The sequence below is a fragment of the Mesoplodon densirostris genome, chromosome 18 (genome assembly GCF_025265405.1).
Source record: "Mesoplodon densirostris isolate mMesDen1 chromosome 18, mMesDen1 primary haplotype, whole genome shotgun sequence".
In the NCBI taxonomy this organism is placed as follows: domain Eukaryota; kingdom Metazoa; phylum Chordata; class Mammalia; order Artiodactyla; family Ziphiidae; genus Mesoplodon; species Mesoplodon densirostris.
Genome location: NC_082678.1, coordinates 9,258,893 through 9,284,413, shown reverse-complemented (window position 1 = coordinate 9,284,413; position 25,521 = coordinate 9,258,893). Strand labels below are relative to the sequence as shown.

At 56.9% G+C, this 25,521-nt stretch overlaps 1 protein-coding gene across 1 annotated transcript in view; it reads right to left on the bottom strand.

Moving 5' to 3' along the window:
- Positions 1-4,630: 4,630 nt before the first annotated feature.
- The window catches only part of WNT3 (Wnt family member 3), a 43,598-nt gene continuing 22,707 nt past the window's right edge, over positions 4,631-25,521 (bottom strand). Inside the window, exons 2-4 of the mRNA XM_060082385.1 lie at positions 9,703-9,944; positions 5,715-5,980; positions 4,631-5,110 (exon numbers count right to left, since the gene is read on the bottom strand). Of these exons, the coding sequence (XP_059938368.1) occupies positions 4,631-5,110; positions 5,715-5,980; positions 9,703-9,944 (988 nt within the window). The remainder of the gene's footprint in view (positions 5,111-5,714; positions 5,981-9,702; positions 9,945-25,521) is intronic.

Below are 25,521 nucleotides of genomic sequence, written 5' to 3'. Positions count from 1 at the left end.
TATCCTCCCCATCTACTAGCCACAACATTGGAACTTCAGGAATATATTGCTACCCTCCCTCTGACCCTTTGTCTAATGTATACTAAGGTGACCTATAGTCCAACTGCTCGCCCTGGAATTTGTTTCTATGGAGAATCTGCAGGTGAGCAGGGCTGGGAGGGACAGAATGGCCCCTTTAAAGATACCACTTTCTTCAGGAAGCCATTGGAGCTAGAGGAGGCTTGCCCCACACACATAACCTATTTACAACGTTCACTACAGGAAAAAAAAAAAAAAAAGTACTGCGTTAATGGTGGAAACTGCAGAATGGTAGAAAAAGATTTTTGAGATCTGACTGCAGTTCCCAAGAGCCTCTCGTGCAGAACAGGGTTACAGAGAAAATGGGACTGAGAAGAACATACCGCTGCTCTTCAAACAGCTTTACCAGGCCGCCTGGAACTCCCGGTTCTTCAGACTCAAAACCTGACTCTAACGATTGCCTTGGGCCTCCCTACCACTTGATCCCAGCTAAACCTATGGCTTTTATCAGAATGTGAAAGTCTATCAGATTTGAACGGGAGCAGACAGAGAAAAGGAGACTACAGGGCTTTGTCCTACTTCCTAACTCTCACCTCGCAGGCATCTTGGAATGTCACCAGAAGCAGCAGCTGGGAAACAGAATCTTGCCCACGTTGATGTCTTTACCACCAGGCAGAGCGCTCACATGAGCCCAGCCTGTTCTGTTGGAGTAGAAGTGGTTTTCTGTGGGGTTTTTTTTTTCCATTTTTATTTTCTTTAACATGTGCAAAGATAAGCCTTGGGTCTGTTCCTATCAGACCCTAGAGAACTAAAAAGAAAGCCCCTTCTTTAAGAACCACACACCATCCAGAGTAGGGTGAGAAACTTAAGATGAGAGAGAAGGGAGGGAGGCCTCCCAGGCAGCGGGCTGGTTGGATCCAGGTAATTTACCACACGTGCATCTGGCAACAGTCCGGATTCCTTGCTGTCTGATGCTGAGGGCTGAGCCCGGCTCTGGGTCCCGCTTCCCATAGGACTTCGGTGAATCTGCCCAGCCACACACTTCACCCGTTCCCAGTGCCCTTTGGAAAGTAAAGAGGAAGAATTAGGAACATGATTATTTTCCCAGAGAGACCACCCACAGGGTGCAAAGCTCAGAGGCTGCTGATCGGGTATCTCAACAGGAGACTCCAGTGGCTGTTCCATGCTCCCTCCGCTACCTGTGGTCTACCGCTGAGGAAGGGCGTGTGAGCTACAGAACAGTAGAGCTTCAGCGTCTACACGCTGGGATCCACATCCTACCTCTCCACCCTCTAGCTGGGGCTTGGGCAACAGGAGGCCCAGTAGCAGGTAACTAGACTGATATAGGAACCTGTCGCAAGCATAGAGACTGGGAGAAACCTTGCAGATCTAGGGCCCAATTCCCAACTTCGTAGACTCCTGTACACTGTGTTTCTGTATCAAGCTGTCCAAACAGAAGAAAGTCTATTGCATTATGAATAATTCCTTCTCATAGGAGCACCGACGTGTACATTTTCTTCATTTGTATTTGTATTTACATGTCACAAAGGATTTAAGCCCAAAGGGCTCTGACGGGTGTTCCCAATCGACCCCCAACTCCTTGGCCAGTAGACTTTTACAAGGAGAGAAACAGACTCAGCAAGATTAAAAGGACACGTACAAAGTCTCGCAGCAAGTTAGTGACAGACCCAGGACTTGGGGTCAGCCAGGCCACCTGACTCTCAGGCAGAGCCCTTTCCAGCTTACTGTGCTCACAGAATCTGAATAACAAGGAATAAACCTGGAACTCCTAAGGTAGGAAATCAGTGGTTAGCCTGAGACGCTGGACAAAATCTACAAGCAATGGGAAGAGGTTTCCCCACAAGGGAGGCCCAGGACTCTGGCCTTCCTGTGGCATAAAGCATCTTGACTGGGGCTCCTCCCTGAGCGTGTGGAGGGCACACGTCCTGCTCTGGGGCGCTCTTCTTTCTCCCACCTGCACTGGAGACAGTGCAGCCAAAAGAAAGGCTGCAGGCTCTGTTCCCTGAAGTCCCTGCCAGCCTGTCTCGAAAGTTCTCATCTTGCCTGCAGAGTGTCGGTGTGGATGAAAGGACAGGAAAGGTAACTGGTCTCAGCCTGTGGCTCCAGACCAGCAGCAGGCCTGGGGGAAAGTCGCCCTTGGAGGTCAGCTCCACTCAGCCTTGGAATCTTTTGCTGCTTCCTTGGACCCTGTGCCAGGGCTGTTTGTGTGGATGACCTCTAGTCCACAGGTGAGGGAACTGGGGCTTAGAGAGGCAAAACAACTTGCCCCATATCACTCACCAAACTGAGTGTTTGTCAGAAAGGCACCACATTAGGGGACAATTCTCCACTTGTCCCAGAGCAAGGACTCCAGAGTATCCATATATGAGGGCCCAGGGGGCCACCATCTACCTGGGTGTGGCATGTTGAAACCACATCCACGTAGTACTTTCCATAAGACGGGGGGTAATGCCATTCTGTTTCAGAAACGGGGAACAGAAGGCTGATGGAGAGTGTTGACTCTTACGATCAGTATCAGATCGCAGGCAGGGGATTTTTATGGACACTGAGGGCAAACCCAGCACCTCCTTCCCACTTGGCAGATGGCTTCTCTCGGCTGCTCACTGAGGGGAGGGGAGGGGAGGGGAGGTGCTGGAACAGAGCCGTGACACCCTGGAGCCCCCTAGAGCCACTGCTGGGGCCTGGGCTGCTGCTGCCGTGGCCTCTGCAGGACCCACGTATGGGGCCTTTCTGGAGGCAGAGCCCTGGGTTCAGTGTCCTTATCTGTGCAATGGGCAGGCCAGACAAACAGCCCCCTGTACCCCCTCCAGGGCTAGTGTTCTGAAACTCCGATTTCCCCCCAGCCTCCTCTCAGAATGGCCAGAGCCGTGTCCTGCTTGACAGCGGGGACACTGTTGCCTCTGGCCAGAGTGGACATCAGAGGAAGGAAGCACTGCAGGTTTCAAACATTCCTTCCACCTGACAAGCCACGGGGAGCCTGGGCGTTCTCTCTTATTCATTGATTTCTCTTCCATCGTTTTGAAAAGCAGTAAATGAAACTGCCCGAGTAATGACACCGTTTCCTTGCACGATGACTGCCCTCATGTCCTGGCTCTCGTGGCATTTATCACTTTCTATTAGCACCCTATTCAGACGAGCGTTCACACCTGCTGGCTTGCTTGAACTGCAGGAGAATTCTGCTAGGCCCACATCATCACCACTGCCGTACAGACGAGGACACTGGGCTTCCAGCCGGGAAGTAGTGGAGGGAGAACCACCTCTGTCCTCTTTCCGTCCCCCACACTGCTCTTATTCACACACCAAGAAAAGTGGTGCCTCCTGCTGTCTTCCCAGACTCTGGCCCTGCCAGGACGGAACTTGAGCTACACAGAGGGGCTTCCCAGACTGGCTGAGCCACCCCTCCAGCAGAGCTCTCCCCAGCACGTGAGGTCCCTCCATGTCCCCCAGTCCCGCCCTGTGTGGGACCGCATCGCCCAGTGGGGTGCCCCCGCTGACACAGCCCCAGGCAGCGATGACCCAGGCAGGGGAGGCCTTCACAACAGACAAGCACTGTCTCCAGTGTCCTTCACTTTGTTCCTCACAGCACCTCGGGGGAGGATGACAGATGAGGAGATGGTCTTGCTTGGGTCACACGGTGGGCGAGTGGTGGAAGCTGGACCAGGGCTCGGACCCCTGTAGCTTAGGCCCCTTCTCAGGGCAGAGAAAAGGAAGAAACCCTCCCTTGGGCCTCAGAGACCCTCCAAGATCAGGACCACCACATGCCAATCTTGACCTGTCCTGGGGACCTATGGACCCGAGGGCCGGGCAACAGTGTCTCCCACACAGGCCACCTCTGGGAAGCTTGGGAGCCTCATCCACCAGCCTTTGATCCCTTGATTACTCACCACCATCACTCTGAGCTTGACTCCGTCCTCCTCCCCATCACCGTCCATAAACGCGGTGAGAGTGTGCCCCGCTCCACCCAAGCCTCAGATCTGCGGGGATATGGGTTTATCCACCGCTTCCTCCCACCCGCCTCCTTGAGGGTGGTAGGAGTTGACACTTTCACAAAAACCTGCCCTCTAAGTTCAAGGTGGCTGCAAAACAACTCTGCCTCAGGTGTACAAGAGACTTCTTGGCCTGCTATTCCAAGGATTTTAACCCCCTCACTTTACAGAAAGAAACCCGAGGCCCAAAGAAGTGAAAGAACAGGAAGTTAGGAGCACAGTCAAGACCAGAAGTCAGGCGTCCCAGCCTCCAACCCCACAGTCCCTCCTCTGGCTCCACAGATGTTCAATAATGAGAGCTAGTGGCTGTGCGAAAACTGGACGTGGCTCCTAATTTACTTACTAACTTGTACACAAATTTAATCAACCGCAGCCTCGTGTGCGCACACTTGGTTAGTATCTGTGCTTTGTGTAATCCACTGACACACTGCCCAAGGACCGTTCCCACTGAAGCTTGGGAAATCCTGGCTTCCTACCTTGGCTTTGGAAACGTGTCCTGGACCGCTCAGAAACGGAACAGGGTTGCCAAGAAGAGGAGACAAGCAAACCCAGTGCCCTGCGCCAAGGCACCCCAGCCTCCCCACTGGGCCACCCTACCTGGCTCCCTACTTGCAGGTGTGCACATCGTAGATGCGGATACACTCCTGGCAGCTCACGTAGCAGCACCAGTGGAAGATGCAGTGGCATTTCTCCTTCCGCTTCTCCGTCCTTGTGTTGTGGCCGCGGCCGCAGCAGAGCAGGTCGCAGCCATCGATGCCGTGGGAGGTGACATTGCAAGTCCGGTCCCTGGTGCCGAAGGAGCCCGTCTCGGGGTTGGGCTCGCAAAAGTTGGGCGAGTTCTCGTAGTAGACCAGGTCCCTCTCAGTGGGCGGCTTGAAGAGCGCGTACTTGGCGCGGAGGGTCTCCACCCAGCCACGGGACTCCCGGTGCTTCTCCACCACCATCTCCGAGGCGCTGTCGTACTTGTCCTTGAGGAAGTCCCCGATGGCGCGGAAGTCGGGCTGGGCCCACCAGCAGGTCTTGACCTCGCAGCTGCCCGACAGCCCGTGGCACTTGCACTTGAGGTGCATGTGGTCCAGGATGGTCTGGGAAGAGTACGAGTAGCAGGTGGTCCCCAGACTGACCCCACCTGGGAGCACACCCAGGCCCTCCCACTCTTCCCCACCCCCACCCCCCATCGTTGAAGCCTTCTCTATTCCTACACTACGCCAGGGTGAGAACTGACTGGGGACTGAGGCTCAGACCTAAAGAATGATGACCTTGTGTCCCTCCCCTTCACACCCCAAGCACGGGCAGAAATCACATCCACTTCTCAAAGCCCTAGGAAATAAGGACTGTTATTCCCGTGTAACAGGGAAACTGGCTGGGAGCTTAAGTGACTAGCCCTCGGTCAAGCAACCATAAGAAAGGATGGAGCCTGAATTCAAAGCCAGGTCCATGGGTCTCACAGCCCTACACAGGCAGCTGAAGTGCACCGGAAGGGCTGGCTGGTACCTGCGCTCGCGGGCTGCCGCATCCCCAGGGTGGGGCGGGGATGGGGACCGGGAGCAGTCCGAGGAGAAAGGAGGGGGAAAGAGGAGAGCAGGGAGCCGGGAATGCACAAGACCCACAGGGAGGGGCAGGGAGGGGCAGGGGCAGGTCCGGGAAGGGGTCTTGGGCTGGGCTGGAGTGAGGGCGGCCAGGGCTCACCGTGCGGCCAGCCTCGTTGTTGTGCTTGTTCATGGCCGAGCGCGCGTCCGGCCTGTTCTCACGTGCGTCCGCGAACTCCCGGGACACGAGCACCCCGAAGTCGGCGTCCTCGCTGCAGCCGCCCCACTTCCAGCCCTCGCCGGGCGGCCCTTTATGATGCGAGTCGCAGCCACAGATGGTGGAGGTGCCTTCGGCACAGGAGCGTGTGACGGCGAACGCCACGCCGGCTGAGGCGATGGCGTGCACGAAGGCCGATTCGCGGGTGGCTGTGGGGAAGGCATCGGGAGGCACTGCTCAGGCCGGGCCCTGGGACGCGGCTGCCCTGCCTCGACTTCCCCAGCTGCGAAAAGGGGCCCTGCAGCCCCAAGGGAGAAGAAGTGCCTTTTCCTCTTTGGTTGGCCTAGCCCCTAGTGGGTATCCCCAGTTTACAGATGAACAAACTGAGGCCCAGAGCTGCTAACTGATTAACCCAGGGCTTTAACAGCTGGCAGAGTGGAGCCTGTTAGAAACAGGGGTGGAAAGACAACTCTGGCAGGTTGCTGAAGAGATAAGGTGGCCTTGATCCGTCCTGGCCCCAGGCCCCCCTGCCCTCCACCTTCCCAAACTGGAAATCCCAGCACAGGCCCGGGCCCTCCCACTCCTGAGAGAGCCTGAGGTCTGTGGGGAGGGAGGCCTGGGAACCTACAGCCTAAGCCTACCCAAGTCCACCCACTGCCCACCTGGATGCACGTGGGCAGACCCTTTCCTTTCCTGAGCCTCAGTTACCCTTTTTGTAAAATGGGTACAACTTCCCTCTGCCACCAGAGTTCCTGACCAGGAGTGCAGTGGTCAGCATGTCAGCTTCCCCCTTCTGTTCTCCTGTCCTCCATCCAGACAAAGCCAAGGTTTTGCACTGAGAAGGCCAAGCCCCTCCCGGGAGGATGGAGGGTCACAGGGCACTTCCCTGCTTCTGCCCCAGGGTCCAGCAAAGAGAAAGCAGAGATTCTCAGGGTGCCCCCCGACCCCGCCGACATCACTATAATGACTACCTTTGAGTGCTGGGTTTGCACCAGATTCTGCCCCTCATGTGCTTTATCCCATTTAATCCTCTCACCCCTATGAGGCAGAGTCTTATTACAGGCCCATTTAGCAGATACAGACACTGACAACTAGGGAGGCAAAGGCCTGAAAGACCTGCAGTCCAACCATCTCTCTCCTTACTGGTGAGGAACCCAGAGCAGGGAGGTGACCTGCCCAAGGCCAGGCAGGTTGCAAAACGCCGGGCTGCTGGCCTGGATGCCTCCTTTCCTGGGCTGTGGCTCTGGTCCTGAGCGCTGAGGGCAGCTCGGCGGACGAGGGAGCCTGGTAACCCCTCGTGGCCACTGCCGTCTCTTCAGAGGCCCCGGGGCCCTCGTGGGCCACCTGCAGAGGAGGGTGCGTCCCCCTTCCCGAGCAGGCCGGCGGGGAGTGGGAGCGGTCCCCGCCTGGGCAGTGGACCCGCGCAGCCAGCGCCGACTGCGACACGGGGCGGCCGAGGCCTGAGGCGCTGCGCCCCGGCTCCGACCCCGACCCCGGCTGGCCACCCCTCAGCGACCCGGGGTCCGGGGGCGCCGAGGGCGAGCGCCGCGCTTCCGGCCGGCCCGCGGCCTCTCGCGGCGGCGGCGGCGCCCGGGCCCCGGGCCGCACTCGGTTCCCAGCCCCGGGGACGCGGGGGCGGCGGGGGCGGGGCGGGGATTAGCCTGGGAGCGGCGCTGACAGCCCTGCTGTGCTGGTCCCCGTCCGGCGGGGCCCGCTGGGCCGCTCAATCCGCCTTTGTTCGCGCGGTGTCACACCGCATTACCCGCATAATGCGGCCGCCGGGCCCGGGCCGCCGGGCCGGCCGCCACCGCGTAGCAACGGGCGGCTCCCGCGGCCGGGCCGCGCCCCCGGCCCCGGCGCCGGCCCGCGAAATCCCCATTGAAGCGGCGCCCCCCGCCCCCGCGCCGCGCCGAATGGCCAGAGGGCGTGTGAATGGCTCGGCGGCCGCAGCGGGCGCGGGGCTGGGCCGCGCGGTGGGGGGCGGCTCTCGGGCCCCTTTTCAAGCCGCCTAAGCCCCTCCGGGCCGCCCGCCCCGCCCGGGGACCGCGATCCCCCGCCGCCCGCACCCCGCCGTCGCAGCCTCGCGCCTTCCGGCCGCTGACCCCTGCGCCCCCCGTGCCCGGGTGCAGCCCCGCCCCGGCCTCCGCTCCGGGCGGGCCAGCCCCAGGGGGTCGGTCCCCGGCGTCCGCGGAAGATGCGCGCCCCGGAGCCGACCGCCTCCCTACCACCCTGGGTCTCAAAGCCGTGGGCAGAGATCTACCCTGGCGGCCCACACGGCAGGGGTGCGGGACTCGCCAGAGGCGGGGCCCGAGCGTGGAGCCTAGAGCTGCGTTCGAACCCGTTCCCGCCGGGCTCTGGGCGCTGGGGCGCGCGTGCATGCGGGGGCCCTCCTCCCGGAGACCGCAGAGCTTCCCTCAGATTCCCTGTGTCTCTAACACCTTCCCTCCCTCCCCCCACACAAAACTGCCCTCTTGCAATTTCGAGATGTAGGCAAGTCCTAGAACCTACAACGGTGATTTAAAACGTTAAACACAGACGTGAAGGGATAATAAGCTCAGAGACCCGGTTTTCACAGGCTAACGTCCCGCGCGGGGAAGAGCAATCAGAAGGTGAGCCTTGCTTTGGGGAGCGCGTCTAGACGCCAGGCTGTTTGATTAAGCGCTACCTGGCCCGAGGTGGGGCACCGGAAGGCGAGGAGACTGACACGCCGGCAAGATGAGGTTTGAAATGCAAACCACCGCCACTTGGCCCCAATTGGAGGCCAAACCTTTTATGTAAACAAGGAATAATTAGCTTTGGTAATAGAAGCGTTCGCAGAATCATCATCCATTGATTCGCTAATTGCCCTTGTCCCATGACAATAGGTCGGACTTACAAGGTGCACCTGAGGCACAGGTAAAGGGGGACTCCACTCTAAAATGGGGGGTCGGCTTCACCCCACTCATTCCCTGCCACTCCCCCCACCAACCCTTCCCCAGGTCCAGCTGGTTCTCAGATCCCTTTTCTTTCTGGCTGTAAATGCAACTCTTCTAAAAGGAGGGAGGGCCCGGTTCACCCGTTTGGGTGCCCAAGCCCTGGTGGTGGCCGGCGGAGGGTTCAAGTTGCTGAGGAAAAGGAATGGTAGCTCCCGGGAGGCCAGCTGGGTCATTACATTCCTAGACACTGCAATTGCTCAAAGAATAGCCCGACTTCAGCCCAGAACTCACCAGCCCCAAAGTCCCCTTCTTGGGAGCAGTTGTGCCTCTCATCCCTCTCTCCCAGTGCCTTCATGTTCAAGGTCAAGTAATGTGAATCCCATTCATTTGCGACACAGCCAATGAGACTCCCCGGTTGCAAGATGCAAGTTACCCAGAGGCCAGCACACCCTCTAACCCCACCACAATCCGTGGGCATATCCAGCTATCAGGGGCATGGGGACCAGCAGAAGCTTCCCACAGAAGCACCTGGGGGCAATGCAGTGCCACCAGCATGAGGCAGCTTCCTCAACTCCAGAATTTTCTACATGGGAGGGACCTAAGGGGGACAATGCTCTCACCCCACCCCAAAACTAGATTTACATAGCACTTAACACTGCACTGGGAAAATGTCACAAAAGTCCACATCAAAGCCTGGGGCCACCCACTGTGCCAGCCAGGAGGAAAGGAAGGCTGCAGCCTCCTAGCCTGCCCTAGGATCTCGGGGGATGGGATCTCAAGGCTGCCCAGCCCCCAGCAGCACCTGGGAAGGTGTGGCAACCACGATGACAACCTGGGTCAGGCCAGAGAGGGACCTGGCCCACTTTCTGTGGAGGCCGTGGGTCGTGACCAGCTTTATCGCCCTCCCCTGGGGACCCTGGGCTCAGAGCTGAGACGCCCTGATGTGGAAGAGTGACTGTGTCCTGATGCCCTCCCCCCACCTCCTCGCGCACCTCCTACCCACCCAGAGACGGTACCTTTGTCGAGGACGGGCCCGAAGATGGCCAGGCTGTCGTCGATGGTGGTGCAGTTCCAGCGGCGGCCCCGGAACTGGTGTTGGCACTCCTGGATGCCCAGCTTCACGCCCTCGGCCACGCTGGGCATGATTTCGATGTAATTGCGGCAGAAGCGCAGTTGCTTGGGGACCAGGCCTGGGATGGAGCCGCAGAGCAGGGGCTGTGAGCCCAGGGATGTGTACTGCTGGCCCAGGGCCAGGGACCTGCGGGCAGACAGAAGGCAGTGGCACTGCAGGCAGGAAGCACGCGGCCCACTGGGGGCATCATCTCTTCTCCGTGAGTACTCAGGGTAGGTGGAGCCATGGAGGGCCTGTGAGCCTGAAGCCATGGCCCTGAGAAACCCGGCATCTGAATGCACTACCTTTGACCTTGCGTGTATACTGTCCCTTGAAGAGCAGAGCTCTGATCAGGGAGCCGGCCCTCTGCCGTGGGCATTTCCAGTTTGCAGGGGCACCTGGGGGCAATGAATACTATGAAAAGAACCCTGGATGGAGATGGTATTAGAGGCCCAGGTCAAGTCCCTCCCAGGCTCTGGGCCAGCTTCCCTGATGGGGAGAGGTCAGGTTGGGAGTTTCAGTTTCTAGGGCCACGTGGAGACTTCCAATGATCCATCGGAAGGAAACAAAATCTACGGAGAGGAAGATGGCAGGAGCTGGCTTGACCCCCATCACATCTCAGAGAAAGCAGAAAGTAGAGAAGCTTCAGTCCTAGCAGGGAGCTTGCACATGTGTGCAAGCTTGCACTCATACATGCACATACACATACACATACCACCATGGCAATGCCTCTCAGCCTCTTCCCTAGGATGATGCCTGCCCAGCCCAGAGCCTCCCAGTGTCTCTCCCCAGGTCTTTGTCCACCAGGGCCTCTGTGACCATCTTTGCAGCTCCCTAGAAGTTTCTGGAGCACCATCTCTTTTCTAACCAGAGATTGGAGCTTGGCTTTGTTTCATGAAAGTCTAGCTCAGGGTCAGGAGGGAGAAGACCTCAGATCGTACTCCCCCGTCCAATGCAAGTGACCTGATTAAATCACGTCACTCTAATGTCCCTCGTTTTTCAGTCAGTAGCCTGTCCATCTAGGTGGGGCTAACCACGTACCACCCTGCCTTCTGGGCAGTGCTTGCCTGGGTCCTGAGGGGTGGGAGTGAGTGCAGGCCTGGCCCGTCTGCACCCTGGGCCTTAAGACTGAACCTGAGTGATAGAGCAGGTCAGCCCAGAGCCCCCTGATGGGCACCAAGACACACACAGCATCTGACGGGGCTTTGCAGGTTGCCCTCTCCTGCCCCTGCCCTGTTTACAGTTATACACTGGTTATTGTGATAATAATGATAATCAAACACCTATCATTTATTATGTGCTGGACCGGTTCTGAGTGCTCATGTCTTACCTTATGGAAACCTCACAGCAAGTCTGTGAGGTAGGAACTTCATTATCATCGTCAACATCCCGTTTCATAGCCAAGGAAACTGAGGCCAGGGCGCTTAGTAAACTGGCCAAGTCTGCAGGACTGTGCAGCAGCAGAGTTGAGCCTCCCGCCCCAGCTCAGGCTGCCTCTGCACGTGCTCTTTTTTTTTTTTTTTTTTTTTTTTTTGCGGTACGCGGGCCTCTCACTGTTGTGGCCTCTCCCGTTGCAGAGCACAGGCTCCGGACACGCAGGCTCAGCGGCCACGGCTCACAGGCCCAGCCGCTCCGCGGCATGTGGGATCCTCCCGGACCGGGGCACGAACCCGTGTCCCCTGCATCGGCAGGCGGACTCTCAACCACTGCGCCACCGGGGAAGCCCTCTGCACGTGCTCTTAACCAGCACATCCAGGCCTGCCCTGCAGCTGCCCAGTGGCACTGCAACCACCGGATAGAGAAACCGAGCCAGGGCTCAGCGCAGATGACTCAGCATTGGGCCATCATGGGAGGAAGGGAAGAAGGCCAGGCCTCTCCCACTCCCTCCTCTGACGTTTAGGCCCCAAAGCCCTATATGCAGAGAGCTGGAGAGGGGAGCTGGGGCCAGACGGAGGGCGCTGCTACCCCCATGGCCTCACCTGGGTTTGGTTCTGAGCGTGGGCCATGAGGACCCCTCTAAAGGAATATGGCGATTCTTTGCCACCTCCTCATACCCGGCCTGGTCCCTGATTGTCCCAGAGCATCATGGGGAGACCTGGCACCCACTGCCCAGCCTCTGTGTCCCTCCCCTTCGGCCAGAGCCCTCCCCGGTCTCCCCCACCACAGGCACCTCCATCCATGCCTGTCCCTAGAGGGATGGACGGGCCTTGCGGAGCCCACACGCTCCTTCAACCTGGCCTCCTGAACCCACTGCAAACTCTAACCTGGTCAGGCCTGTGTCACGATCACCTCTGGCACCGGGGGGCTCTGTCCCATGTCGTCCCCCATTTACTGGTCTGCTCACCAACCACACCAGGGCCCCAGGGCTCCTTCCTTCACTCCTTCCCCATCCTCTGTCCCTCTCCCAGCCTTTGCCCTACAGCCGTTGGCACTTCTGCAGGCCTGGGCACCCTCAAGCTAAGCTGGATCAGAATAAGAACCTACAAGAGATGCCTTTAGAGAGCACAAAGCCCATTATACAGATGAGAAAGCAGAGGCCCACAGAGAGAAGCAGCTTGCCCAAGGCCACACAGCCAGATCCACGGAGCCAGGTGAGGCTGGTGTCACTGCAGGGAAGGGGGGCTGGGGTGTGGGGAAGCCCCGGCTGGCTCTTCGTTTCCACTCAGTGAGGCTGCTCCTCATCCCAGCCCTCCGAGTGGCTCCCTGCTCCCTCATTTCACCAGTATCCCCACCCCAGTGGGTCCCAGGTGGGCCTACCCAGCCCAGCAGAATGCCCAAGCCCTATGCACTGGCTGGCAGGGCTTGGTTGGCTGCAAAGTCCAGAGCTGTCCCCCAGACATCTCCCAGTAGGGAGATGCCACGGTCCCCTGTGCTCCCCTCTGGGGCACCAAGCCCTTGACTGTGAATCCTTCCTCCTGGAGTGTTACAATCTCTCCTCTGACCGAGCAGATTTCCTTTCCTCTGCAGTCGGATTCAACACTAGCGATCATCGCGACAACCATTTATTTAGCGCTTATATGCCAGGCACTTCACAGATATCATGCCACTTAATCCTCAACAAGAGCTCTATGACGTGGGTACTGTCATCTCGGTTTTACAGATGAGGAAGCTGAGGCAGAGAAGTTGGGCAACCATAGGTTTGTCTGACTCCAGGGATGATATCCTCCAAGAATAACTCCCAGCCTCAGAGATGATGAGTTCTTTGCCCTCCGCCCACCAAACCCTGCCTCCTTCCTGCTGTCCAGGTCCATCGTGCACCTGGAGCCAGGCTGCCTGCATTCAAACCCAGCTCTGCTGTTTCCGAGCTGCTGATCTCAAGCAGTTTACTTAACCCCTCGTGCCTCAGTTTCTTCATCTATTAAATAGACATAATGGGAGGGATAAAGGATAGAAAGCTCCTGGCACATAGGAAGCCCTCAAGTCGCGGTGGTCATGGTGGTTGCCGTGTGTTTAGGGGCTGTTCCCGGCACTTTGTCCCCTGCTATGTCATCAACCTCACTTCTCAGCCCTCCCATCCCTGACTTGACAGAACACGTCGGAATTTTCAGAGCCCCTTCCCATCCATCACTGGGAAGGATGCAGAGCTGGCCCCTTTCCCGGGAGCTCAGTGCTAACCAGTGTGGCTGAAAAGACGTCTGTGATCTGGCCGAGGGTTAAAGTTAACCCAAAGGGCAAGGGCATAGGGACCTTTCCAGGATGCTCCGTTCAAGGATTTCAGCTCAGATCTGGACATCCTGCCGGTGATGAGCAAGGGCCTCTAGGGGTTGGGGGTTAGCTCTGAGGGCTGGTGCTGGGGCTAATGGGGCTGTGGCCGTGGGGTTGATTTCTGCAGGACAGCTGCCCTCCCCCAAGTACGCCCTGCCACCCGAGCCCTGAGCCTCCTGCCCACACACGCTCACGTCTGAGATTCCACCACCATGGATGCGCTAACCTGACTCACAGCTCCTTGTCCCCGTCAGTGAGGGGCATGTTCCCCTGGAGGAGGCCACACAGTGAGCCTCCTCCTCCTCAGTTCTTCATACCAAAGTGGGAGCGCCTGCTGGACGGCTAGCAGCCCGCCACCCGGAGCGCCTCGCCACTGCCCAAGTCCCCGGCAAACATCTTACCCATCCTTCAACCTCCAGGTCCTGGGTCGCCTCCATTCTGAAGAATTTCGTGGGCCCCCAGACAGAAGCAACCTCTCCTCCCTCTGTGTTTTTCCTCTACTTCACTCAGACCTTATCTCAAAGGGCTGAACTGACTTGTTTCCAATTCCATCTGGCTGTGCTAGTGTGAGTTCCCTGAGGACAGAGGCTGTGTTGTGTCTCCTCCCATCCCCCCCCCCAACACCTCTCACCATACCAGACACACACACACACACAGGCACACTTGGCCGACCAAAGGGCCAGGCCCATGCCAGGTACTCGCTGATTCTCTAGGGGAGGAATAAAAGAACGACTCCTTCCCAAAAGGCCGGCCTGATCCACCCCCAGTCTTGCAGCCCCTCAGCCAAACTCCCCAGGCCTCCAGGCATCCGGAGGTTCCACCTACACACAGGACAAGATTCCTCAGTTCCGCTGAGGAAGTTCCTACGTTTAGGACCTGAGACAGTGGCTGGGCTCCCAAGGGAGGTGGGGACCTGCCTGGCACCGGCAGCTGGTGAGGGGGAGGGGGGAGGGCACCGCCAGGCCTATTTATACCCAGCTCCTGGCCCTGCCCGGCCCAAGGGCCCTGCCACCCTCCCCTAAGGACAGTTCATCCTCCGCCCAACCACCCACTGCCCAGCTGGGCTGAGGACAGACACAGGCAGCCAGGCGGATGGGCGGCAGGTGCCAGCCAGCGACAGGCGGCTCCAGAGGCCTCGATGTTGACCTCTGAGGATGAAACCCCCTCTCCAAACAGGCCAGGCTTAAATGCCACGCACGGTCTCATCAGCCTCCCAGCCCCACCGAGCCATTCACCACCACGCGTGGCGCCTTCGGCCTCCAGAAGCTGGAGGTGGGCCTGCATGGTGAGCACAGGCCACCTCAGTGCTGAGCCAGCCTAGGCCCACAGCATCGAGTGAGAGGCCTACAAGGGTCCCACACAGCATAGCCTGTTCAGTGAAGGTGGCGCCGTGGACCCACAGACTCTGCCGTCCACCCAGCAATGACATGCCGGCGGGGACTACGAGCTGTCCCCACCCTGCTCCCCTTAACGAGCCACGTGGGTTGGAGCCCTACACCCAACCAGGTGCCCTCCCCTGCACTCAAACTCTCCTACATTTTTGACCTTCGACTCTTCCAACATTATAGTATTTGAGAGATTGAGGGGCCTCAGGAGTCATCTAGTTTAGGGTGTTTCTTATTTGTTAGCCATTTTTTCCTAATATACATCCTCCCCCCACCCTCCACGGTACGTAAAACAGATAAAAAGAGGGACTCTTCCTCCAAAAGCTAAAGATAGAATCATCATATGACCCAGCAATTCCACTCCTAGGTATAGATCCTGGAGAATTGAAAGCAGGGATTCAAGCGATACTTGTACACCAGTGTTCATGGCAGCAATATTCACAACAGCCAGAAGGTGGAAACAACCTGAGTGCCCATCAGCAGATGAATGGATAATAAAATGTGGTAAATCCATACAGTGGAATATTATTCAGCCACAAAAAAGAATGACGCTCTGATACATGCTACAACATGGATGAACCCTGACAACATTATACCAAGTGAAATAAGCCAGACACAGAAGGACAGATACAGTATGATTCCACTTACATGAGGTACCAAGAATAGGCAAATTCATAGTGACCAAGAATAGATTAGAGGTAGCTGGGGGCTGGGAGGGGAAGTTACAGCTTAATGAGTATGAGTTTCTATTTGGGACAATGAAAAGTTCTGGTAACAGATAGTGGTGATGGTTGGACAACATTGCAAACCTACTTGATGCCACTGATTTGTACACTTAAAAATGGTTAAATTGAAGGGAAAAAAAAACAAGGCAGGGGCGCAGAGACCTATCCCTTGACTTTCCCCTTGCTCTCACCTATGGCCCCTCTGCAGGATGCAGTCTGAGAACCACTGGTCTTATCTAATCCCTTCCTCCTCTGGATGGGAAGACTGAGACCCAGAGACAGTTTGTTATTTTCCCAGGTCACACAGTCACATATGGGCGGGGCTGTGGAAGGTGGATCCAAGGGTGCAGCCCAGGGAAAGGCTCCAGGGTCCCCACCTCTGCTCTCAGGGTGAGCTCCGTGGCCAAGCCTCCCCCGGTCATGCCTTTCTTGGAGTCATGGTCCCCTTGGCCTCACCTTTTCCAACGGCGAGGACTAACCATCTCTGCTAGCCCCAGACAGGCCACCTTAAGATGCTGACCCAAAGAACCGGTGCCTCTTAAGCTGACTGCCATGAGTTCAGGAGGAAGGGAAGGAGATGGAAAAAGGGAGGAATCAGAACCACGTCCTTTGTGGTCCTTTGTCTCTTTCCTCCAGAGGGACCACCGTGTTTCTGGAAACAATAGCCCAGTGCTTGGTGCTCTACCGCTGGCTCCTGGACAGTACTGGACAGATGGCCTTCCTGTTCCTGGGTCCAGAGGGGCCCAACCCTGGCCTGGGGCAAGACGGAAGCTTCCAGAAGGGGAAAGAAAATCTTGAAAATGGGCAGAAAGTAAAGATCCAGCATTGGCCTTGGAACTCAAGGCTACTACCTTTCTACTTAGCTCAAGAGGCCACTCAGGGCTGGTGGACATCATGAGGGGAGCATGACAAGTTCAGGGGCACATGTACCCAGTGGGGTGGGGGAGGGCAGGGGCAGAGATGCACCCAACTCCTGGAACTTCCAAAGAGCTTAAACACAAGTGCCAAGGGCCACTCACCCTGGTGCTTTGGCAGGGAGCTTGTGACAAAGCAAGAGCAGGGACTTAGGTCAAGGGTCACAAGCTACCACTTTTTTCCACCCATCCGCTTATTCTCCCTGGAGCACATGTGGGCCCCACGGGTGCCAAGCACAGCTCTACACCCTCCCAACCCAACCCTGAACCCATCTCAGTACGAGCCAAGGGGAGGGAGGTGCTTCTGAGTCCAAAGGGCTCACGTGGTCCCGTAGTCCTCAGAGCAGGCCGAGATACCCCAGCAGATGCCTTTCATCAACATCTCCCCGGACCTTTCCTGTCAGCAGCTGGTCCATTATTCACTCAGTAGGCATGGATGGGTCCTCTGGTTCTCACGTGTCCCAAGAAGAGCTACAGGGCCACCCTTGTTTATACACAGGAAGGGAAGGGTGAGGGTAGAAAGGATCCACAGACTGAGCTGGGACCCAAGGTCCAGAGAGGAGTCAGTGAAGAAGCAACTGCAAGAGCCTGACCCCAAGAGCAATAACCATGTGGAGTGCATAGAGGTGCCTGCCCTTAGGAGAGTAGCTTAAAGTCTTCCCTTGGTAAACAAATTCATTCCCCACCTATTCACTCAACACACATTTAACTGACGACTGAAGCGGGCAGAGCGCCAAGCACTGGAAACACGGAGATGAACTGAGCCACGCCCATGGGGCACCCAGACCAGGAGGCATCTGTCAATTACAGACCAACAAGCGTTCTTCCAGCACCTACTAGGTCTGGGTGCCACGTGTGCCATGAGTGACAAAGGGTCCCCAGGCACCTGTAGCTTAGCGCCCAAGTAACCCTCATGCCAGAAAGCACACGGTAAGAGCAGGGGCATCCTGGAAGGGGGGCGAGCGAATCCCAGGCAGTGATGACCAGGAAGGCACGCTGGAAGGCAGGCACTGAGCGGGCGAAGGACGGCTGGGGCTCCCTCCGGGGGAGCTGGGGTGCCAGGGGAGAGCCCCAGGCAAGAGGTGGGAGAGAACAGCGGCGGGCCCACCCCAGCTGGAGTCCAGGGACCTTACAAAGGAACAGAGGAGGGGAAGGGGGCCCTGAGTGCCAAGCTTTACTCTGGCGACGTGTGCAGCCATTGAGGATTCCTGAGCTGGGCTTTGGAATATTAACCTATTAGACAATGTCTAACTGCAGAATGGGGCCGGGGGTGGGCACTACGAGACGCGAGGCTGGGAAAGGAGTGGGGGTGAGGTGGCCGGGGTGACACTCTATGCTAAGGAGAGTCTCAGGCCTGTCAGGACTGCGTATTACAGTCCCCCAGGGGGACAGGTTTCAGGGGTCAGAGCCTCTTTGGGCTGGGGCCGGAGCACCTCCCATTTAGTTTAGCAGGGCCTGTGGCTCTGGGTCTCAGGACAGTGGCCTTAGAAGCAGAGAGGAAGGGACTTCCCTGGTGGTCCAGTGGTTAAGAATCTGCCTTCCAATGCAAGGGACGTGGGTTCGATCCCAACCTAAGATCCCACGTGCTGCGGGGCAACTAAGACCGCACACTACACCTACTGAGCTCCCGCGCCTCAACTAGAGAGCCCGCAGGCCACAAACTACAGAGCCCATGTGCTCTGGAGCCCGTGCACCCCAACTAAGACCCGACACAGCCAAAAAAATAAATTTAATAAATTTAAAAAAACAAAAAACAGAAGCAGTAAGGATGGGTCACATGGAAACAACAGGAAGGAGGAAAGGATGCCCAAGATTTTGAGCCAGGGTGACCAGAAAGATGGAGATGCTGTCAACCAAGAAAGGGAACGTAAGAGGCAAAGCAGTTTGGGGAAAAAAGAGGAAGTCTGTGGGGCTGGTGAGACCTGCAGGTACCCAGGTCCAGACAGCACCGGAGGTGCAGAGCTGGAGCCCAAGAGAAAGACCAAGGCTAGAAGTTCAGATCTGGGAATCTGTCCTGGAGCTAATAGTTGAATAATACTCGAGGCCTTGTCTCCCCCAGGGGGCACCCGGAAAAAAGGGTGAGACAATCGGGGAGCCTCATGGTGGCGGCGGTGGATGCCATGTGCCAAGGGAGGGAAAGAGGGAGGGCACAGGGTGGAGACAGGGCCCTCACACCAGGGGGGCTAGAACTTCAGGCCAAGAGGTGGGGAGGGCTTTTCCAAAACCCGGCAGGAGGCAGGCTGGCCGGGCTGGGCTCAGCCAACATGGGCACCAAGCACCCGGGTCTGCTTTCTTGCAGGTATTCCTGATCAGGAGACGTGCAGCCAACGGACCTGGACAGAGAGAGTCACCAGGCCCTTCCTTCCTTCCTTTCCTCTGCTCTTTCCCTCTTCCACTGTTGTCCCCACCCTCCTCCCTGGGTGATGCATCCTAAGCCTTCAGTTCACAGCCCTGTCCTCCTGCGGGGTGTGGATGGAGGGACCTCTCTGTGCTCACAGTGGGACCTCCCAGCCTGCCCCCCGCCCCCCCCGGGGAGCTCGTCCCGCTCACCCTGGGGCCCAGGATCTGGGTCGCTCCCTCAGGTTGCTTTGGCTGAAATCTGGCCCTTTGGACTTCGGTCAGCACTTCCTGGATCTGTCGTGATCCAGGTCCACTGGTGTGAATGTGGGGGAAAGGGGGTATTCCAGGCCAGCAGTCCGCATCGCCATGGGTGACAAAACCCACACATCCCCCCACAAATGGAACCAAAGTAAAAAGCCGTTCCCTCCCATTGGCAGCAGCCCCTGAGGACTGGCCACGGTGCCCTAAACTCTCCAGCACAACTCAGGGCCCTACTGGCCAAATGGCCACTTGTGCACTCTGTGAGCGGCTATGACAACTCCCCTCTGCTGCCCGACTTCTAGAAGCCACCTTTCAGGACCGAGTGGGCACCTCAGACCACCTGAGAGCTCAGAGGGGCCACAGCCGTGGGAGGGAGAGAAGCGAGTGGGGGGACACTCAACGCCAAGGTCTTGCGGAGTTCCCAGTAAGAGGGAGGGGCGGGCCCTGCGGGACGTTTCTTTGGGGAGAAGAAGGTGGGGACGGGGGAGGGAAGAGAGGGGTGCAGAGGGTGGGGCAGGGCCTCGCTGGAATGTTACAGCTTCTGTTCTCCAAAGCGGCTCCCAGAGTGCCTGGCCTGAGGCTCCTGGCTGATCTGATAAGATGTGACAAGGCAGCCTGAAAAATGTTGAAACCTGTAAAATGTTGAAACCTGTTTTTTGTTGTGTTGTGAGCGTTAGGGTTTTTTTTTTCCTTCTCAATTTCATAGGAAAGTGGAGTTGATCAGAGTGGAGAAAGGGAGGCGGTAAGAGAGAGGGATTGACCCCTTCAGGCAAATTGCAGGGGGAGGGGGGTGGCACAGAGCGGGATGGTCAGACCTGGGGAGGAGGAAGAGAGGGTGAGAACTGAGAGGAAGCACGGGGACAGAGGCCTTGGAGAAGCGGGAGGGGCTCCGGCGGCTCCAGCTTTGGGTCCTCAGGGCTGTGCCCTCCCTCGCACCCAGAGGACACACGAGCTCTCGGCGTCTTCCTTCAGGCAGGTACTAGCCTGGGAAGACGGGGCCTGAGCCCAGGTGGGTGTCCAGAGAGAAGTGAAAGGGGGCCCAGGGCCTCACTCCTCAGACCCCCAAAGGGTCTCCTGCGGGGCACCAAGACCCCTGGCGGACAATGTTTCCAGGTGACACAGAGGGTCGCCGAGCACTTCGGAACTCACAGGCGAGCCCTTTAAACCACGTCACGGGCTTCCCTGGTGGCGCAGTGGTTAAGAATCCGCCTGCCAATGCAGGGGACACAGGTTTGAGTCCTGGTCTGGGAAGATCCCTCATGCTGCAGAGCAACTAAACCCGTGTGCCCCAACTACTGAGCCCGCGCGCCTAGAGCCCGTGAGCCACAACTACTGAAGCCACCGCAATGAGAAGCCCGCGCACCGCAACGAAGAGTAGCCCCCACTTGCCGCAACAAGAGAAAGCCTGCACGCAGCAATGAAGACCCAACACAGCCAAAAATAAATAAATAATTAAAAAAAAAAACAAACACGTCACACTTGTTGAGTCCTGACCCTTCAGAGCTGGAAGCTTCTGCCCAGCCTCTGCCCCCAGAGCCGCACAGCTGGTTATGCTGTTTCACAGTGGAGGCAGCTGGGGCCTGAAGACTTTAAATGACTGGCTTGGGGTTCAGGATACTTCTGCCAAATGGCTTCTCTCCAAACGAGTCGCGCCTTAGCAACTTGAGAGACGCTGAGCATTCTAGAAACCATGGTGGGACCAGGTCTCTGGGGTGCTCACTGGGCACAAAGGTAGATGCTTGATAAAAGCCTGGGGAACGAAAGTGTCAGCCTGAGAAGGTTCCCCTGCCTGAGAAGGTTCCCCTGCCGTCTCTTGCTAGTTGGAGGAGGCGGGGCGGGGGAGGGACATGAGATGCCCTAGAGAGGCTTTAAAGCCTTCTGTGAGCGGCCACAGGCCTTAGTTACTCTATCACAGTACCAGGCCGCACAGTGTCCAGGTTGGTGGGACCTTGGCCGCGATCTGGTCCAGTTCCGGCTGAAGCCCAGACTTGACCAGGGTACCTCCAGGCTTGAGACAGTGCAGGGAGCACAGCCCAGGCCTGAGACGCCCCCAGCCACAACTCTGCTTCCCTTCCACCACGCAGTTCCTTCTTCTTTCTTTGTGTTTTTGATAAATTTATTTATTATTTTTGGCTGCACTGGGTCCTCGTTGCTGCATGCAGGCTTTCTCTAGCTGCGGCAAGCGGGGGCTACTCTTTGTTGTGGTGCGCGGGCTTCTCTTGTTGCCGAGCACAGGCTCTAGAGTGTGTGGGCTTCAGTAGATGTGGCGCGTGGGCTCAGTAGTTGTGGCACACGGGCTTAGTTGCTCTGCAGCATGTGGGATCCTCCCGGACCAGGGCTCGAACACGTGTCCCCTGCATTGGCAGGTGGATTCTTAACCACTGTGCCACCAGGGAAGCCCATCAGCCCTCTTATTTACTTTGGGCTCCTATTCATCCATCAAGATCCAATTTTAAAAGCCCCACTTAATGTGTCCAGTTTAAACTGTTCCCTCTGGGTATTTCCCAGTTCTTGTATATACCTCAGGGGGAAACTCAGACACTTTCCATTGAATTGTCCATTGACGCTGTGTTTTTCCACTAAAACAGTTTTTTGAGAGGAGGAACCATTTCTTTCATTTCTGTAGGCTGGGCGGGCAGAGTGCTTGGTTCCCCAACAGGCCCAGCACACCTCCTCCTTCTGCCGCACTGAGCGGCTCCGCCTGATTACCCCAACCTCCTCACCTCCCCCAAATCCCACAGGCTGCCACCAGGACAAGCTGAGGGCAGGTGATGGCCGCACTGGTCCTCTGGGCCTTATCACACAGCCTCTGCTTCCACTGTCTAGAAATCCTTTATCTGAATCTTAGGAAGAAGCCCAGGAGGGAACATGGAAATCAGAGCTGCTTGGCTGGGAGTTCACTCTCACAGTGGCTCCCTAGGGCTCCTCTGAAAGCCCTGTGTCTTCAACTCAACAAATATTCATGGTAGGCCAGGCCCTGTCCTGGGCACCGGGTGCACAAAGTGGTGCCTGGGGCACCCCTGGTGTTGCATGAGCTCCCAGCTGAGCCTGCGCGCTGCCCCAGGTAGCCCGCGCTCCTCCCTGACTGGGGCCGGCATGCCCACCCACCCTGCCTCACACCCAGACAGCAAGGGCCACCTGCCCTGGTGAGGGCTCAGGTCCTGAGGACTTCACCTGCCTCGACCACCCCACCCACAGTCCCTTACACCACGCCTTTTGGAGGACCAAGAACATGATTTTACCAGCTGGCTGCTATTCGGGGGTGCAGGCCATGGCACTAGGGCACTCAGATCACTTGCAGTGGTTTTGAAAAATACAGACAGCTGGGCTCCAAAGCCAGCCCCGCTGAATCAGACTCTCTGGGAGGAGTCCAGGAAGCTGGATCGTTCAAAACCTCCTCCAGAGTATGACCACAGCACAGTATGAGATGATGCAACGCAAAGTATCCAGCAAACCCTAGAAAGTTCTCTGGCCAAAGACGTTTAACCTGAATCTCCACGAGCCTTAAGAAGTAACTTTCAGCTATCAGGAAACACGAGGGATAGAGGAACAAACCAAATGACACTATGGGGAAGCAACGAGACAAATTCACAAGGCGACAGGCCTGAACTCTGCAAAGTCCAAGTCACTTTTAAAAAGTGTGTGTGTGTGTGTGTGTGTGTGTGTGTGCGTGTGTGTGTGTTGGGGGAAGGAGGGGAGGGATGTTTTAGATTAAAATAAACTTAGGAGACAGAACAATCAAATAACTGGAAACTGGTTTGAAAGTCCTAGCCATGAAGGCATTTTGAGGATAACTGGGGAAATGTGAATCATTAGGAATCATTAATAATTGGGTTAAGTGTGATAATGGTATGTGGTCACAGGCGTCATCCTTACATTGTAAAATACAGAGGTGAAGAGTCATGATGACTGTAACTTACTCTGGAATGGTTCAGCAAACCGAACACTGTGTAGGGGATGGGGGGCGGGGAGGGAGGAGAGAAAGGGGAGGGGGGAGCAACTACGGCAAAATGAAAAACACTCGAACTAGGAGGTGTGTACGTGGGTGCTCCTGGAATTATCTTTTCTGTTTTCCTGATTAACAATTTTCATAATAAAAGTTAGAAGGAACATAAACTCCAACTAACTTGTGGGGACTTCTGGACACGACCCGCGCGGGGCTCGCACCTGGCCTCGCCCGCCCCGAGCACGGAGGGTGGCCGAGTCTCTGGACCCGCTGTGGCCCCTGCGGCAGCAGGTGCACCCGGCGGGGCGGGGGACGGGGGGCGCGCTGCGCCATGGCTGGGCGCTCAGGGCGCCGTCCGTTCCCCGCCTTTCAGGGCGGGTATTTCCACCGCGTTCCCAGGAGCGCTTCCTTGAGTCCAGTCCCCCCACGGCGCTGAGCACGCGCAGGTGGGAAACAGCCCTGCCCGGCACCTGGACTCCTCCCCCACCCCCCGCTCTGTTTAGGGAGGCTCCACGCAAGTTCAAAGCGGTGGCTGCCCCTCTCTCCCGGCCCCATCCCCATCCGCAGGCGAGGCAGCCCGAGCGAGCCTCGACATCTTCCTCTGCGCCCCTCCAAATCCATCGGTCCTGGACTCCCGCCGCCAATTCCTCTGCAGTGTCCTTGCACTCACTCCCCCGTCCTTTCTTCTCAAGGGCCCCCTCGCCACAGGCGCCTGAGTTTTGTGAGCATCTACTCAGCACCTATTAGGAGTCGTATTCGGGTCCACCGCAGACCCACGCAGGACCTTTCAATGTTCCAGCACTCAGAGGGGTGGGTCACCGGCTCTCAACCCTGGCTGCATGTCACATGGCCCCGGGGGAGTTTAAAACTACTGATGCTGGGGCCCCATCCCCGGAGAAAGGGATTTAATTGGTCTGGGTGGTGTCCCCTCCTCTCTGTGGACGCCTCCCTTGCTCCATTATAAGAGGAGCACGCAAGGGACCTCCCTGGTGGTCCAGTGTTTAAGACTCCACGCTTCCGTTGCAGGGGGCACCGGTTGGATCCCTGGTCAGGGACCAGAAACACTGTCCTCGGTCACAGACAAGGCTCAGAACCTGCCAGTGGTCACCGGGGGTCGGGCGGGGGCACAGCTGGGCCGCCTCAGTCCTCTGCCATCCATCCCCAGGGGTCCTACCTCCTCCTGCGCCAGCACTAACCCATCCTTTACCACCACGGTTTTGTCCACGTCCTCTCCCTCATGGTCTCTCCCTCACCGTCTCTCTCCTGGCCTCCCAACAAATCTCCATCTTTATGGGCACGGAAGCAAACCTTTTTTGATCCGGCAACACATCAGTAAAAAGTGTTTGGGCACGCCCCCTCCATTTACATACATTAGGTCTAAATCACACGCCAGCCTGCCACCATGCTCACCTTTTAGGTGCATTACAAAACACACGCTAACATGCACTGGAAAAAGACAAGATAGAGAGTATATTTCAAAAGAATCATCTCCTCCTACAGCCTCATCTAGTGACCTCCCACCCAAGCCTTCAAGCCTGTGTCCATTTCCTAGCCTTGCAGTGGTGGGTATATGTTTGTTAAGTGGAAATTCTCTCTGCAGAAAGGCAGGACGCCACCAAACACTCTTGGGGTTCAAGGTACCGAGGCCTTTCTCCTCCTTTCTTCCCCATCTTTCTTGGTTCTTGCCCACAGCTACTTTGTTTTTGTCTAGGATTTCAAGTTCCCCACTCATCTCTCACCAGCAGTGATTTCTCTCCCCACATCCATGGTGGAGCTCTCCTGTCCATCCGCCTCCTCTCCGTCTGCCCTCACTTTCCCCTCCCTCACCTCTGCTCACTGCACACACCGTTGTCCCACCAGACCAGCTGCATCCCTGCACGAGTGCTGGTGCCACAGGCAATTTCCATATTTTCAGTCCTGTGTTCCTAGTCACACTTGTTACAAAAGTATTTCTTCCAGGGGAAATACACTTTGGACAGAAAGGATAAAATCAATCTGTCTCTCTCTCTTTCTCTCTCTCTCTCTCTCTTTCACAAGCACACTCACACACACAGAGCAGACATTTAAAGTAAAAAAAAATTAATTACCAATTTCTCTAATAGGATGTGTGTTCAACATGAGGGGCAAAATACCATAGCATATTAGCTCCAGTTAAGGGTCCTTTGTAAATCACCTGGGCTAAGAGAAGGCCTGAGTACCACAGACAGGAGAAGGTAGCCACAAAACACAAGAGAGATGTAATGGGGACATGCAGAGCTGTAAACGAAATAAAGCGGAAGGCTTTTACAGGTGCATACCCAATGGTGCATAAGATAATGTGAGTGCATTTATTTGGGTAGAGAGTGGTTAATAAGGTCATGAGGAAATAATTTACTGAACTGTGTAAGGTAGTGAGGGGACCAATTTACTGGGGCACTCAGAATGGTTATTATTATTATTACTAATAAC